The sequence below is a fragment of the Nesoenas mayeri genome, assembly GCF_963082525.1.
Source record: "Nesoenas mayeri genome assembly, chromosome: 8".
In the NCBI taxonomy this organism is placed as follows: Eukaryota; Metazoa; Chordata; class Aves; order Columbiformes; family Columbidae; genus Nesoenas; species Nesoenas mayeri.
This window is the reverse complement of record NC_137554.1, coordinates 20,717,709-20,734,429: the sequence shown is the minus strand read 5'-3', so window position 1 is coordinate 20,734,429 and position 16,721 is coordinate 20,717,709. Positions and strand designations below refer to the sequence as shown.

Sequence of the window (16,721 nt, the reverse complement as noted above, 5' to 3'; positions counted from 1 at the left end):
CTGTATTTTGAACATTAAGATGTTTGAATCTGTTGTAAAAGTAACAGTTACTTTTGTTCCTGTCACATACAGGTCACCAGGCACTAGGTGTTTTTATCTTAATTTTAAAATACACTCAAGAATAACAATTCAAGGCTCTATACTGTTCTCTGGACATACCTGTGCTGCTGGTTCCACTCCACACTAGGGTCATCTTTTAAAAATAATCTTTATTGGTCACAGTTAAGAGCAGAAAAAATTGCGTTGCTTAAGCAGTTTGTGTTCAGTGGTCCTTCACTGCATGGCTCCTAGCACCTCGTGTGCCATCCCCTGACAGAACTATATAAACAGAAATAAATAAGTTAAGTAAACCCGTACATTCATGTTAAAAGCATCTCTTAGCTAAAAAGTTAAAAGGAGCCATTTCTAAGGGCTTTACTTTTCTCAAAAAAAAGAAAAAAAAAAAAAAGGCACATTAACCAAGGAACTCAGTGTGACTTTCATTTATTATCATCAGTTTTTCAGAGCAGGGGTGAGTTCTGGAACAATTGCTTACACCACTCTTGGCCTCTGGTAGCATGTCAGCACCAACACACCCATCATGCTGTTCCTCTCTCTGGTAGCAGTGGCACGCACCACAGCTGGGCCTATTGCTCGAGTACAGGCCTCACCCCTGCAGTTTTTGGCACAGGTGGGAATGGAGCATCCATTGCAAGAGGTCAGGCCCCATGGGATCTGGCTGGCTGCTGCAGCAAGCACCTGCCTTCTGGCAAAAGCAGTGCTGAGGTACTTTATCCATCATATTGGGGAAGCAGCATCTTCTGTTACAGAATCCAACACACCATCAATTGCCTTTGTCTCTTGCAGTCCCATTACCAGTTAGCATCATCTTCCCAGTTCAGCTCCTCTTCTTCACCCCAGCCTGCAGCTTCAGCCTGGAATCATGTAAAATTATCAAAGTTAAGGCTCAGCCCAGCCACAGGAGCCAGGCAGTAGCCTGTGCAGCTTCCCATGGCAAGAGACATTTGTCCAGAGTGCCAAAAGCCATAAGACCAAAAATCAAGGGCCAGTAGTTGCAGCTCTGTCTTAAAGAACTTCAAACTACAAAAGGAAACACCTTAAAGACAAAAGGGGAAAGAAACAGGGATGTTCTTATATTTTTTTCCTAAAAGCAAGAACTGATGTACCTAATCTACTTCCCATTAAGAACAGGGATGTTATAAACTAGATTATTTCTTTCTCCTAGGAAACAGCTGTTCTTTTCTATTCTGACACTGAGTTTGATCTCACCTGTCTAGTGCCACAGCTCTTCTACTGCTCCACAACACTGACTGCACTACAGTGAGTGATTTTCCCCCCTAAAATGAGGTTGATACTACAACAGTGCTGCTTAAAAATAAAGTGTGCCATTTTCAAATGTCATAAACAACTTCAGTTTACATCCAGGGCTCTTCTCCCCATGCTACCTCCTATCCTTGCCACAGCTCTCTTGAGGCTGAATTAGCAAAACAACTTGAAGTCAACACCTGTTGCCCAAGGGAGTGACCTGCTCAGGTGGGAGTGCTGGGAGAGCTGCCTCCTCCTCTCTGCAGCAAGGGAAGGAGTCTCACTGATGAGGCTAGAGGGATTTACCTGCTTAACTTAAAAAACACTTTTACAACCCCCCTGGTTCCCTGAAATGAAGAAGTGTCTCAGTTTTCCTTCATGAAAACAAAGCAACCAAAAAAGCTTTACTCTTTAATCCAGAGGTTCTGACTTTTTGGTCCATCTTTTATTTACAGTGCTGTTAGGGCTTCCTAGAAGAGCCGGGAGCAACACTGGGTCCTGAGCATCCTCTGTGCTTGAAAGCTCCCTCCTCTTTTAGCCTGGGGCTGTGCCTGTTCAGACGACAGAATCCAGCCTTGTTCTACCTGTCTGACAAACCAGGACTCTCCCTAAATGTTGTGTAGGGTCCCTGCCTCCAGGATACGGAAGCACAAATTAAAAGCAGGAGTTAAAACTTAGTCAGGGCCTTTAGTAGCGTACAAGTTAAGTCCATTCCCTCACTGGTTCTTAGCAGAGCTGTCTTCCTGTTGCAGTAACAGCCCACCAATAAGATGCATCGCTCAGCATCTTGTATTCCCAGGTAAAGACTCAACTATACAGTCAGATGCTGTGGATACTTCCACGTTATCCACTATCTTACTAAGGGGCCAGCTAGTGCTACAACAGTGTAAGGTGTGATGTACACGGGCTATGATTCTCTCAAGCATGCAGTCAGTCATTTAAACCCCACTGCCTATAGCCTCTTACCTCAAGAATATCAGCTGCTGCAAATTTGGATGAAAACAGCATATTCTGGGAGGCACCTTCTCTCCTGGATACTGCACTGGAGTGACTAGGAACAACTGCTTCTGTCCTTGCTTCAGGTAAAACCAAGAGAGCTGAAGAGGGTTTAATGTCTGGGATCATGTCAGCAAACCAGTCCAGTTCAGGGTCTTGCATGGGTTTTCTCTTCACTTTGATTGTGAATTCTTCTCCTAGGCCAGACTCTGATGAAGACTTCAACCTTTCCTGAAAGGTTTTTTTTGGCAGTACAGTTTCTCCCAGTTGCTCCTGGTGGTCCCAGTTGTCCTTGCTCCAGCTGTTCCCAGGGCAAGACTTTGTTGAGGGACTCAGACTGAGGCTTTTGAATTCTTTGCTCAGCTGATGGGTGCCTGGCAGAGGCCTCGGCATTTCAACTGCATCAGCTTGTGTCACAGTGAGGCAGTTTCCTGAGGATAGTTCAGGACTAGGGCTGCTGGGCTCACAGTCATCCCAAGGCTTCTCATCTACATCACGTTCAGCAAAATAAGGTCCTAGGCTGCTCCGCGGCTCTCGGGGCTGAATTTGAATGTTCACAGTTTTCTCAGTGTCTGTCTCCTCTGGCTCACTCCAGTCTGGCCACTCTTCTGCTGGCTTTTCGGAGGTAGGCAAAGTGCTCTTGCTGTTCCCTAGCATATTAGTGCTTTCACAAATTCCATTCAGAGGTGACCGAGTGTCTTGTTCTCCTGTGTAAGACAAAGATGTTACATACTCATTTCAAGAGAGCAAGTGTTGATACAGAACTGTGCCTAAAACTCCTTGACATCACAGGTAGCAGCTGGCATGGAAATAAGTCAGTAATGCTGACTGGAAAGATGCTTCAGTGCTGAGCTCCCCATATTAGAAAGCATGACCACTGGGTAATCATCTCAAAGCCCCAGGGCAATAAAAACTGACTGCTGATAAGCAATAGGTGACCAAAAGGCCATGAAAGTGAACTTAGGCAGCTGAGGCCAGAGATGAGCTGACCTATAAATCTAGTGTATCTGCCACGCTGTGGGAGGGGTAAAAAAAGCACAGCAGAGACTCTGCCATAAAGAAACACAAATTCAAGGCTTGCCAGCCAGCAGTCAGTGTAGATAGGATTCCCAAATAACTATTCCCTAGAATGTCAAAAGTCACACTCTTGTTCCTTCACTGTTACCTTCATTGGTTCACTGTAGCTCTTTCAGATCAGCATATGGGGAAAATCAACATATTTTCAAGCAACGTTTCATTTGTAGGACACGTGATTTCTAAAAAGGAAGAACTAGGGCAAAGTTGTACCTGTCTTTAAAGCCACCGGATTGTCTTGTTGCACAGAAAGCTTCTTGAGAGGTACATTTCCAGAGATGGGGAACACGCTAGAATTATTCTTCAGGGGCCAAGAGGACTGATTTCTCTGATTGCTTACAATGTGACTGGGCGAGTCTGCAGGGATAAAAGAAAAGAAAGGACATTAAATCCACAAGGTATATTGTCAGTCTTAGTTGAAACCACCCACAGCATTGGAACATTCTTATTTACAACATGGCCAAGCAATACAGAACAAAAAGATTGGCACAGCAACACAACAGCTGCACCTCTTGATCTGAACATAACCCTGTACTCCTCTGTTCCTGCCACCTGCAGCTCTTGCCAGTACACAGTTCACGCAACTGTAAATGGCCAGTTTCTGCTGTAACGTTCTTTCAAGAAATACACAATGAACAAACTGATTATGATCAGAACAGATGCCGAAAAAAACCAAAAATGCTGACTGCCACCTGGCTGGACTCAAACCCCCAGCTTCTGTACTGCATGGCATCACAAACCCTCCGTTAGCTGCCTCTCATACAAAAACCCAGCACTGACAGTCACAACAATTCCAAGCATAAGCAAACTCACACGACTACACAAACCTAACACCTGGGCACAAGCAGAGCAGCTCACAGGAGCAAGAGCCTCAGCCATGAAGGCTGTGACAACCTCCCTCCTGTCACACCCCATGTGAGGTGGGGTGGGGTGGGTGGCAGTGAAGACCACACTTGGAAGCTGCATGAGGCAGTGTTGTTTCACTGGGCCACTGATGATAGCTCAGCAAGCACCTAGTTCCAGGTCATTCTTGGGATTTGTGGCAGTGATTCACCAGCCCTCACTGGGTGAGGTCCTGTTGCCACCATCTCAGAACAGCACATCTTGGGCCAGCGCTGCGGCTGCCCCCACCCACCTGCCTCATCTGTGCTCCCAGCCACGGCGACCAGCCCAGCCTGTGCCCTAGGAAGGACTGCAGGTAACACCCAGAACCCACCCCCTCCCCAAACCACCCTTGATAAAGGTACATCCTTTTAGGGGCTTCAGCAAAAACCTTATTAAGGCTTCTGTGTTCAGCCTCTAACACTGCTTTTTGCAGGTCGTTGCTCACTGTTGAGCACAAAGGTGTTTTGTTGTTTGTCAGTAGTTAAATCATGTCCAATTTTAAATATATTCTGAAAACTAAACCTGTTTTTAGCATGCAATTAAAAGGGGTTTATGTACTGTAGTCTACTAAAATAATGTAGAGAAAATAATGCAAGGAGCCATCCACAGATTTTTAATAAAGGGTGGTAGCTGTCAGTACACACATCATCAGGAAGAAAACATTTATACTTAAATGTATCTCTGTCATGCATTTCATTTGGTATCTATATGTCTAAAGTAGAACAAATGCTGATTCTTCCCAGTTATAAGCATTCTTAGTTAGAATATCCAGCAAATTTCTCCCTTAGTACACTTGGTTCCAAGTTATCTAGCAGGTGCAGGGACTACTGTCTTGACATGGATTAGATGAAAAGCCTCCTGAGAGCTGAGAGAATAGGGAAGTTCGTATTCCTTTTCCAATCTATGAATAGAAATTGAGGGAAGAGGATGAGATTTACTATTTTTAAAAACTTGAAGGATAGAGGAAATATTAAACAACTATCTGGATAAACACGTAAGTCCTTTAGAAGGGCAGTATAATTTTTCCACCAAAGACAAACACATACACTTAACAATCTCTCCTTTACTTACAGAGATTCTTAAATGAAGGGATTTAATTTTTTTTTCGTATATTTCCTACATTTAAAATACTTTTATATAACTCTTTTTATGATACCAATTTTGTATCTGCAAACAGCACCGAATTTAAAATTCAAGTTTAGCTGCAAATTAGGTTTTATGTTTGGTTGGTGTTTGTTTGTTTGTGTTTGTTTTTTTGGTTTGGTTTGTTTGTTTTTTCCAATTAACCTGTCAACAGCAGACTAATAATCCAAGAAATTCAGCCTACATTGCTTGAACAGAATGAGCAAGAATCCCAAGAGCACTATGAACATATAATTTACCTTCTGGGGAGAGATCAGCAGTTTTCATGAAACTTGGTGCAGAGCTCTTGAAAATCTTCGTTCTTTCTCCACCTACAACTACTTCAGGTCCAAGCAAGGAGACGAGAACTGCTAAGCTGTGCAGTGTTATTGCAACAATGGAGTCACTGGTATCTCGAAGGCCCAGCAATACCTATACCAAGAACATAACAACATTAGCAAGAACAGAAAATTCTGCTTTTTCACTTATTTCCCCCTTAAATGCTAATATTTGCAGCACATTTCATTTCTATGATCTCCCACAGCTCTCAGTAAGATAATGGACGTTATTCCATAGCATAAAATCACCTTCCACTTTGTGTTATAAGTTAAAGAGGGTGGCTGATCCCAGTGCTTGCTGAGTGCTGGATCCTGATGTCAGGCACCTTCTGTTCTTGACAGCTGCAGTGTGAAATGCAGACACAGGCTCTGGTGGGGCTGCCAATCAAGGCCGACAGGTATCGGCACAAGTGGTGTGTGTGACAGAGGGCGCCAGGTTTAACAAAACCAGTATTCCAGATCAGAATGGGGTGGAAGGCTTAGGGCTTGGGTAGAACACAGGTTGCAAACTGTCTGAGCACTACGAGATCCTAACTTTAAGCTAAGAACCAACCCAAGCAGTAGAAATCCCACGTTCTAGGATATATCGCCTGTCGTTTTGCTGTCCTTAACCTGTGGCAATATGATGTTTTTCAGCTCCTCCCGAGAGAACAGTTCTGCGTAGGCGTGGATGTGGGACAGCAGCACCATTCGCACGTGTTCCTCGTGAACCTCAAACAGCTTCAGCAGCACAGGAATGACGTGTGTCTGGAACAACGCTGGCGAGAGGAGGCAGCTGGTCTGGCTTTCTCCAGTTTGCTCTAGGGAAGAGACATGAAGAGACAAGGCTGCTTCAACAGCAAGAGACAGCTTCCCTGAGAAACCATCACTGTACCTCGCAGTACTTGTTCTGGTTAAAAAATCACCATTTTTCCCTTGATTCAATGGAACAACCACTCTGAATTAATTCCAAATCTGTCAGTAGTAATTGTGAAAAGAGGAAGTGTTTAAAGGTCACCTTTCTTTGGACCCAGCAGATGAGGAAGAAAACTCTTGACAGCTACAGGTTCTGCAAACACGAGCTGATTGAGGAGAAGAGGCACCAGCCGTGATGCTATCAGCTCCTCTGACAAGCCGGCCACCCTGTCCAGCAGGAATCTGCGTTCCAGGAGAGAGCAATTACTATCAAGGCAGCCTTCCGTGCATTTGCTACTGTTTCCCTTCATATGGCTTTCCCTTCTTTTTGTGTCTGTCTCGTCTCCTAGAGACTGTTCTATCGCAGCTTCTCACTCTGTGTGCTCTCTAACCTAGAAGGACCGGGCTGTGCTCCCGCCTGAGGCTTTCAGGCAAAGAAAACACATAACAGGAGCCAGAGACACACCCATAAAAGCACACATGGGATCACAGCCCATTACGAGCACATCCAGAAGCACCACTGCACCTGCAGCTGGCTCACGAAGGCTTCCCTCTCTGAAAAGCTGCCCACGCTGTGCCATTGAGCTGTCTCTGAGCTGGTGTCTTCCATAATGTGCTACAGCATTAAAACTGCACATGAGAATTGTCTTCTCTCCCCACAACCTGGTGCGTTGCAAGAATTTTCTTATTGCTTGAGAAAAGGCTTTTCTACCCACCACACATGGGAGGTATAAAAGAGGCAGGAAAATAGCTTGGTAAGAGCAACCAGGCTCTTTTATACGGAAAAATAAATAAAAATTCAGCTTCTTCAAAGCAATCAAAATCTGGCACCTGAGGAACTACCTCTCTGGCCACCAGCCTCCCCAGGTCCCCCCCAGTGCCATTTGACACAAGTATTTCTGAAATAAGAAGCTTCCAGATTGTAGTTCCGTCACTTACTTGAAAAATTCAGTTTTTTCCTCCTCAGACTTTAGTGTTAAAGTCTTCAGAAAATTCACGACTTCCAGAAAATCATTCCTAAGCACAAAAACATAGGCTGTCAAGCATGATCATTATTGATGCTTCAACCACCCACAACTAAGAGACCACAAATCTCTGTCCTTCATTTAGCAAAGAACTAGACAGATGGACACGCGTCAAATGCCAGTGGACCAAGAACGCCTGTGTGACCAAGGGACACGCTTGTGTCACACTGCTGGCTCAGCACCTCCTCTGGAAGGCTGATAACAATTTCTTAATTTAAGGAATCTCTTTGTCAAAGATCCCTGTAAGAGGCAGGGATTTTGTCTGCACTTCCCATCCAGTAAGTAACACTCCTTCACAGAATTAACACATTTGCAACACAGAAACAAGCAGTACCAAGACATACCAAGACAGGTAGGATATTCCTTTCCTTACCTGAAGAACTCGTGAGACAATAAGCTGGACAGTGGTGGGCGACACTTTGGATCTGGATTCAGCAGCGTGCAGTGCAAGGTTTGCTGAAAGCTGGAGAGAATATCTGCTGAAACTGAAAGCCAGAGGACCTACTGTTAGACTTGTCTCCCAACATTGAAGAAGCTATGTTCAGGAGTCCTCCACCCTCCCAAAAACTTATTTTTAGAAGCTTTATTTAACAGCAAAATTGGTCATAGATGTCCCTAAAGAAAAGGAAAATCACGTTTCCATTTCTTTCCCCAGGATTCCTTGCTATCAGGACACAAGGAGTACCACAGTTCTCCAAGCAGCAGCTCAGTTGGTATAAGCAAGGAATAAACTACTGAGGCTGGGCAACAGCAAAATAAACACGTGTCATTGCTCACCCTCATCATTTAGGACTGTCAGGAGATTTTCAACCATTGTTCCAAACGCGTAGGCATCCCTCGCGTGCCCATGGCTGTTGGGCAGAATTCTGAAATCCGCAGACTGAAAAAAGCCAAAATACCCAAGAAACATCAGCAAAGCAGGAGTTTATGAAATACTTGATAGTTTCCATGAATCTCTATTCCTCCCCCCACCATACACACTCTTGGAGTCTTTTTATAACACAAAGCTCCATTAAGTACTCTACAAGTAGAATATTATGCTAAAAAAACCTCCACTAGGGAATTTATAACCCACAAGAGCGACTACATCAGGATGAAACAACTCCCGCATGAATGCACGCAGCAATTGCAAGTCAACAACTTCCAGCATTTCTATGGAAACGGGTGTTAATTAGAGAGAAAGTGAACACTCCTTTAAGATCAGCAGCTCCTCGGATTCTTAAGAGATAGGAGGTGACTAACAAGGTGAAAAAAAAAAGTGTTGTAGCTGAGAGCTACACAACCGTGTGACCACAGCAATCTGAGCAGTCTCAGCAACTAATCTGTAATCTTGGCAAAGCTTTGGTGATTTACAAGCATTAAAGCTGCAACATAAAGTATTTGAAAAATATTATGACAACCTGCTTGTCCCACCACTCCTCATTCAGAATTTCACTCCTCTGTGCCCAACGCCGTGCCCAAACCAGCGATGGGAAGGAAGAGGGAAAAAACAGGAAGAGAGTAAACCTCATGTATTATCCAATGGTCACTTCCTCACATTCAGGCATAAGGAAATAAAACATGCAAATGAAAACTATATCCCGAACATCGCACTTTTATTTGTTGCCAGCAAGAAGTTCTTCCAGCAAGTGATGTTACTCACCATCTCCTCGCAAGGGATGCACGATGGGTCTCGTACCGACTTGACATGACAGAGGAACTGGAAGGAGGAGAGAAGAGACATGAGCTGCTTTAATCACAATATTTGATCCATCTGGATGGGGAAAGGATTTCACGAGGTTTAGCAGTCAGGTTTTACTGCCGTGCTCTTTGCATTGTTGCGCACTACCACGCACACCAGTTGTGTCTCTGCCTGATCCCATTTGAAAGGTGACACATGCCAGGGACACTCTGTACAGTTTGGGAAGGATGTGCGGATCCTCTGGGAGAAAAGGCAGTATGCATTTTCGACACAGTGCCAGGCTGCAGCAGTGACTCTGCACAGCACGCAGCAGAAATCAAACCAGGAATTCTTCTGCCAAGACCAGTCACAAGCAATGAAGATGCCAGCAACAAAAGCTAAGGAGTCACGTAAATTATTTTTATTACTGATTTACTTCAATCTGGATCTTCCTGCCTCACACAAAAGCTTTTTTTTTTTAGTTTGTTTTTAAATTAGTCCAGAGGAGCAAAAATGTCTCCCTCTCCTCAGTTCTAACCTACCCTCCAGCCAGTGGTGTCCCTTAGCTGCTTTTTGGCTAAAGGGGAGTTAGTGTATGTTTGTGTAGATGTTGCAGTTTGTAGTTATGGTGCCCTCAGAAGAAAGATTCAGGTCAGAGCTGGAAGTGAGTCCAGTGCACTTAAGAGTAAATTCAAATAACTGGAAGGACCTCGGCCATCGTATCCACAGATGAGCAGCTTCAGCCGGCCCGGGGTGCGCTGCGCTTGGCTCTTACCTCGGGGGTGGCTTCATTGAAGTTACAGACTGTTTCCATTCCTCCCAGCTTCCAGTGCCCATCCTCGCTTACAAACACAGATGACAAACAGACATTGTTATGCGTTAGGTTTCCCTAAAATATTAAAAAAAAAAAAAAAAAGGATAGCAGATTTGGGGACAGATGAAGATGTAAAATCTTAATCAGTGCTAATTAGGTGCTGCAAGGAGTTCAGGGAAAGCTGCCCCAAAGCGCACAGTTCTAAAGGTCCTTCAGGATTTTGTAGGTGACTCACAGGTGTCAGGCAGAAGGGCTGGGGTTGTAGAGCAGACAAAGCTCTGACTGTCACAGCCCTTGCAAGGCAGCTGTAAATCCAGAGAAGGCCTCCAAGTATCAACACAAAGCCCAAAAGCTACAGTCTGAGCTGGGATTTAACTGCAGCCCTGGACAGACACTCAGTGCCAAAACCAGGGAGCGGTGACACCGATCTCTGACATGTGGCAGCAGCTGTAAATACATGTCAAGGTCAAGCAAAGTAAAAACCATTGCAAGCAGATGTCAATTCATAAATGGAGAACTGCTCCCTTGCTTCTGAAACCCGCAGCATTTTCCATTACCTTTCCTCCTGCCAAGCAGCCAATGATTTTAGCAATTTCAGCCTGAAAGAACTGTAGGCTGTGGGTCTGTCTTTTTTGAGGAATCAGGAATGAGACAGTCATGCAGCCAAGCCCAGGTACAACCCTCTCCTGGCACATTTCATCTGCTTCCCACCAAAGCCTGATGTCTGCTGCTGGTGGTACCTACCCTGTCATGGAGGAAGATGAGCGCCAGCAACACGTCGTAGATCCCTGCACAGATTTCTGCAGAAGAAAGTGTCTCCAGGACCATCTCCAAAGGCTTCACACGTTCTGTAACCAGGTGGATCCCATTTGCCTCCACAGTACAGGAGAGGAAGCGCAGAAGGCAAGGGTGGCGCAAGGTTTTCAGGTGCTTCCAGAAACAGACACATCTGTTAAATCTCATCCAAGGCGTCTCTTTTGGTTGCAGAGCTTAGCCTTGTGCTTTTAGACATGTTTTCTGCTGGAATTTAGACAGCCCATCCCTGCTCCTCACCAGGCACACTCACTCACTCACTGCACGACTTTTAATACTACATCTAGATACAAAGCGTTACGCAGAAAAATCACAGTATTTTGGGTAGAATCCACACTAGAAAGACTCTCTGGCTTAGATCTGCAGGAGGAGACCAGTACTCTGTGACGTAACGCAGGTATTGCGATCAGAATGTCGCCTCCCGCCACTGCTCGCATCGCGCAGCCCACAATCAGCTTCCCAGCTACCGGCCCCCTTTTTCCCCTGCACGGCGGCTGTTCGCAGCCAGGGTCGACTTTGACCTTTCCTCCTGCCCTTACTCCCCAAAAGTTTGACCCTCATTAACGGATTCCCACCCCTCCAAGAAAAAGGAAGGACAGCAGTGACAAGTCTGTCCCAGGCACGCTCTCTACAGTACCTTGGCAGCTTTATTAACCTTATCTTCATTCTCTCGCTTGTACACAAAGACCGAAGCAAGTTTGCCATCTTGCAGCACGGCCGGATAAACGGTGTGTCCAGTTGGCAGTGTGAACGGCAGCTCTTCCAGTGCGTAGCTCTTCAAAGCGCTGTTCTCCGAGCCCATCACTTGCGGAGTTCAGTGGTTGCAGAGGTTCCCTCTGGATGACAAACAGGCCTTTGGGTGCAGGAGGGTTTTTTTCAGACAGATTCAGTTCTGGCAGGCACTGTCCAGTTTGCCTTCAGAGCATTTTCTGCAAAGCACAAGACAGCCATGAAAAACCTCCTCCTGCCAGTATCCTCTCCTTCACTTGAGGAACAAGAACGAAATCCCCATCCATTGTAAAGGAACCCAAATATCCCCCCAAAACCAGGATCCACCGATAGCCCCAGTCATGCAGAGGTTTAGTTCAGATTAAACCAAATAATGAGTTAAGAGCTGTGACTGCCACCGTCTTAGGGCGCAAGGAGCCCCTGGCTCTTCCGAGCAGCCATTCCCCAGTTCTCCACACTCAGAGGATGTCGGTGAAGAGTGGTCAGTAATGTCCTCCAGCAGCACGCTGACCCCCGGTCACCTTCTCTCCATCTGACAAACACCCCACCCGCCTGCCAGCCCTGCCTTCCTCCCACAGCCTGTCAGCAAGAGGCTGGCAGATTCTGTGCTGCTTCCTCACCAACACAACTGGGAAAACAAACACGCTGATTGCAGAGGCTCTTTCAGAAAGCACTGACTGAGCATATGCTCTGTCATCAGGCTTGTGATCACAGGCTACAGGCGAGACCCTGAATACCGGTCTGTGTACAGAAGTGAGCAAACAATCTTTAGTAATGAGAAGGAGAGAGCAAAACCTCAGTCTTCACAAAAAGTGGGGACAAAAAGTTGCCCGCCCCCAGGCATTTTTTGCAATTAGAGAATCACTTTATGGTGTTTTTTTCCAGCTGTGACCTGAGGCTTCAGGAGGAAAAAAACCATGGGGTGTCCCAGCTGGTCTGTTACGGTTCCCTGGCTTCTTTTCACTGCTTCAGTTAAGAATTAGTTATCTAAATTGTTGCCCCCCTTTTTCCACAGAGCGTCCTATATTCAAACATGTTATTATCTAATGTTTTTATTAAATGGAAATATGCTATTTGCACAACCCACTAGCACTGGGAAGGAGCAGAATGCTGCCTTTTAAACAGACTTCATACAAGCCCTTGCTTACAGCTCATTTAATCACCTTTGTTAGCAAACTGTTCTGTAACTAACAGGCAGCTACAGCTCTGGCTGTGCTTCTTGCTGGGAGGAATGAACTCTAAACATATGAGGTATGGGAACCAGAACACAGTACAGCCCCAGCCCTGGCTCAGCTCACCTTCACCCTGCACACCTGTGAGCAATGGCACCGGTTGCTCCTCCTGGCACAGCTGAGGGCATTCATCTGCATTCTCTGCTCACTTCAGCATTGCTCTACTCTCATTTTTTTCAGTCAGATTTTGCACAGAACAGCTGAAAGTATCTGAGCTAAGCCAGTGCGTCACGTTCCTCCAAATACACATGGACATACTAGCCACCTACAAATGTGGCTTCAGGGACACCCGCAGTTCAGAAATACTGTAACGTCAGAGTCACTCACGCACCTGCCATCTCCTCGAGTGCCACCGCACAACAACCAGCTCCAAACAAGCGTCCCCGCTCCAGGTAACCCCCTCTTGGGAGGAGCCCGGCAGCTCACACACCAAACACGAAGCTCCTTCGAGCGAGCAGCTTCCAGCAACCGAGCGGCAACAGCACCTGTGAAACCACAAGCTGCGCTTCTCAGGAACATGTCAGCTTCTATCGCTTGGTTTTCTTCTCCAAAACGTGCTGGCTATTGAAACTCCAGCAAGTAAAATTCCAGCATTTGCAAAGATGTGGCTAAAGCCCAGAGAAGAATTTTTCCAATGCTAAAATAAACAATCACATAACTACCCCGTGGTAAGGACTACATTATGCTTTGTGAGTTGAAAGCACTATCCACATTATAACCCTTCAATATCTTATTTTCAATAAATGGTAAACACAAACATGAGATGTAACACACAGTGCATGCTGAGGAGAGGAGCCCAGCAGGGAAAGCCAGGGGGACTGTTAAGCAGAATTTGGGTTTGTGACTGTACAGATAACATGAGTTGGAATTTCAGTTTAGCTGCTTTGTGGAGCGACACCAGCGCACATCCATGGTATCCACCTGAAACACGGGCCCTGAGTTCCCAACCGCCCCTGGCCGGCAGAGCCTCTGGAAGCCGCTGCCGGAGGTGACGGAGCTTTGCCCCCAAGGGCCCGGGTTTCCCAACACCAACTGCGGCGTCCAGCGGGAACCAGCTGCGATACCAGAGACACCAACGTGGGCAGGAGAGCGACCGATGGCGACCGCCTGCCGGGAACGGCCGCGGGGTTCTGTGGCACCTTCCGAGGGCAGTTCAGCCCCGGACGCGGGGCAAGAACACGGTGTGAACAGGGCGGGCTCCCGGGTGACGAGGCTGCTGCCCCAGCACCCACAACACGCACGGTCACCCTGGCGGCGTTTGCCTTCTTCGCCGCACGGCCCGGCTGCGGTTACCGGCCCCGCTCGGAGGGCGGGCAGGGCCCGGGCCCGAGGCCCCGGCAGCAGCGATGCCGCAGCCGCGCCCGGGCTGCAGGGGAGCTGGGGGAGCAGAGTCCCGGTCACCCCCACTCACCCCCGCCATCAGTCCCGCCGCTCCCCGTTACGGCCGCCGCCGTCTCCCCCGCCACGTCCCCCCGCCCGCTCCCGCCGCACCTGCTCCCGCCAGCCCGGGCAGGGGCGCCGCTGCCGCTCGGCCCCGCCGGCCGCTCCCTCCCTCGCACGCAGCCGCCGACTGACGCTTCCGGCAGCGGCGCACCGTCGAGTCGTGCGGCCAGAGCGCCGCCACCTTGCTTTGCGCGCCCCCTGGCGGGCGGGCGGGTCTGTGAGGGCGGGCGGCCATCTTGCGCGGGGGCGCGGCCCGCGAAGCGTCGGCGGCCATTTTGGTTGTGGGCACGCTGTGTCTGGCAGGGCTCCCGCAGCGCTCGGCAACGGTGACAGCGACCGAGCAGCGACCCGAACCGCAGCCCAGCGCGGTGCGCGGCCTGTCAGCCCCGCGGCCGCACGGAGGGAGCGATGGCCTCCCCAGATAAGGGCAGGACGCGGGGTGACCCCCACGCCAGGCAGGGGGTCTGTCTAAGGCATCTCTGCGCGTTGGCTTTGGTGCTGCCACTCCCGCATCATTAGGAAATGTATTTAGTGCCATTAAAACTAATTGTGCTCTGTGCTGCGAAGTAACGTGACTCCAGGGAGAGATTGAGTGTATTTTGGGCGGCAGCAGGAAGGCTGAAAGGCGTTCCTGTGGTGCGGTGGGAGGTCTGGGCTGTTCACACGCCGGTCACGTACCGCGGTGCTATTCCCGTTAGGATGTGGTTTGCTCGGTCACTTTGAACACGGGGCTGGAGCAGCACACCCAGACCCTGCCCTCGTCTAGACAAGCATTTAACGGCAGCGTTTTTAACAAAGGTGGTCTAAGCTGCGCTAAATCCTTAGTTCTGTTTAGCAACTCAACTCCACCACATCAGCCAGCATTAAATTTCATGCTGTCACATGTGAACGTTGCAGAGTATGTTCTTTAGCAATACACCTTTTCCTTCCAGCGCCCGGACAGCACAGCCACCCCGGAGACCTGGGGCTGCTGGCCAGTGGCTCCTTCACGCTGGAGTCCCCTCAACACAACAAAGCCCCAGGTATCTGACAGAAAAAGGGACCCTCAGAGGAAGGATTTTCTCCACCACAGTGCACTGGAAAGGATCTACAATCAGGGTTAACAGAGGGGCTGAGTGCTAGGAGCCCACTGCTCTGGTAGAGGGATGATCTGGGTCTTTTTAAATAGAGCAGATGGGAGGAAGACAGTGCAAGAAAGTAGAATGGGTCCCACGTAGCATGTGAGGCAAAGTTACGTCCTATATTAGGGGCTGACATAACGCACACAGGAACAGAAAATACAAATGAAGTTCAGATGTGCCACCTCCCTCTTTCAAGGTAGGAAAGATCTGAAGCCTTTGGTGCAAATGGGACGAACAGTCACAGCAGAAGACCCTGGCCACAAAGTGCACAATAAGGGGAACTGTAGGGATTTCTCACCGTGTTATTTTCCTTGAGGACGGTCACAGAAGGAACGAAGGCTGTAGTCATCCCCAGCCTTTTCTCATAAAAAATGGACAGCTGAACTCACCAGTGGCATATTACAGGAATTCCATTAAAGAACCTGCCAGAGGGGCTTGAAATCTCTTGTATCTAAACAGAGCTTGTCGTGTCCTGCCTATTCCAGAAGAAGATACATCTTGTTCCTCTTTCATTTAATGCAGAGCAGATTAAAGTAAACGGAATCATGGCAGCCTCACTTGAGAATGAAACGCACATGTTAAACTGTTATCAGACAGCTCCACGCACACATCGATATTTAATTCTTTCAATCATAAGCTGTATTAGCCAAGAATATTTGTTTTACTTTTGCCTTTCCCCACCCTCTTTTCCCCTAGTAAGCTCCTAAGTACTAGCGTGGTACACATAATAATTTAAAACAAGATCTTAGGCTGCTGCAATACATAGAAAGCTCAATGAAATTACACTGTACATCTGCAGAAAGCCTGAATAATCGCTAACAGACATATGAACTTTCAGCCTACGCTTATTTCATTGTGCTGTTAACTTTACAGCCTAATTACATCTAAAACACCTGTGTAACCAAACTCATTAATTAATTAGCAACAGATTGGGAAAGAGGATACTCCTGAGATGGTCAGAGATTGCTGCTGTAGGGAAAGAAAAGAGGAGCTACACAAAGTCAGGGAGAGAAACCGGGAAAAGGAGGAAAGGACACAAGTTGTAGAAGTTGCTAAAAGAAAGCAGATCCCTCCTCGCCCCATTTTGCACAGGATACAGTACGCAGGGACTGAATCCATAAATACAGATAATTAAAAAGTTACCCTACGGGTCAGACTCTCCAGTCTCCCTCTGACACCCACAGGAAACGTGATATAGATTGAAAAGTCTATGCGCTCGTATCTTTTTTCCCCTTTCTGGCTCAGGAACTGTAATTAAAGGGAAAAATCA

At 47.4% G+C, this 16,721-nt stretch overlaps 2 protein-coding genes across 9 annotated transcripts in view; both read right to left on the bottom strand.

Annotated features, from left to right (window-relative positions):
* Positions 1-171: 171 nt before the first annotated feature.
* SCYL3 (SCY1 like pseudokinase 3) lies at positions 172-14,471 on the bottom strand. 6 transcript variants are annotated; one of them, XR_013922407.1, is made up of 15 exons: positions 14,379-14,471; positions 11,564-11,855; positions 10,858-11,043; positions 10,075-10,188; positions 9,282-9,338; positions 8,417-8,519; positions 8,013-8,124; positions 7,554-7,631; positions 6,718-6,857; positions 6,333-6,520; positions 5,643-5,814; positions 3,589-3,732; positions 2,272-3,008; positions 536-914; positions 172-318 (listed from the first exon to the last, which is right to left on the bottom strand). XR_013922407.1 is itself a non-coding variant. In XM_080348436.1 (15 exons), the coding sequence occupies exons 3-15, from the start codon at positions 11,726-11,728 to the stop codon at positions 852-854; spliced, it is 2,259 nt and encodes a 752-aa protein (XP_080204562.1). In that variant the 5' UTR covers positions 11,729-11,855; positions 13,219-13,372; positions 14,379-14,448; the 3' UTR covers positions 172-851. The 6 variants fall into 6 exon arrangements, 5 of the variants coding, with proteins under 5 accessions (XP_080204562.1, XP_080204560.1, XP_080204563.1 ...); XM_080348436.1 differs by adding an exon at positions 13,219-13,372 and having other exon boundaries at positions 172-914; positions 14,379-14,448; XM_080348434.1 differs by having other exon boundaries at positions 172-914.
* Positions 11,747-16,721, bottom strand: part of KIFAP3 (kinesin associated protein 3) — a 76,790-nt gene continuing 71,815 nt past the window's right edge. For all 3 annotated transcript variants that reach the window (XM_080348431.1, XM_080348430.1, XM_080348432.1), the window contains one exon: positions 11,747-11,855. The gene's annotated coding sequence lies outside the window, so the exon portion shown is untranslated. The remainder of the gene's footprint in view (positions 11,856-16,721) is intronic.

Bases quoted from the DNA above. Each gene is read 5' to 3' on its own strand.
- SCYL3 (XM_080348434.1), bottom strand. From the start codon at position 11,728: ATGGGCTCGGAGAACAGCGCTTTGAAGAGCTACGCACTGGAAGAGCTG. The intron at 3,009-3,588 runs GTACAACTTTGC...TGTCTTACACAG, and splicing joins TCCGGTGGCTTTAAAGACAG to GAGAACAAGACACTCGGTCA. The intron at 915-2,271 runs GTAAGAGGCTAT...ACATGATTCCAG, and splicing joins CAGCAGCTGATATTCTTGAG to GCTGAAGCTGCAGGCTGGGG.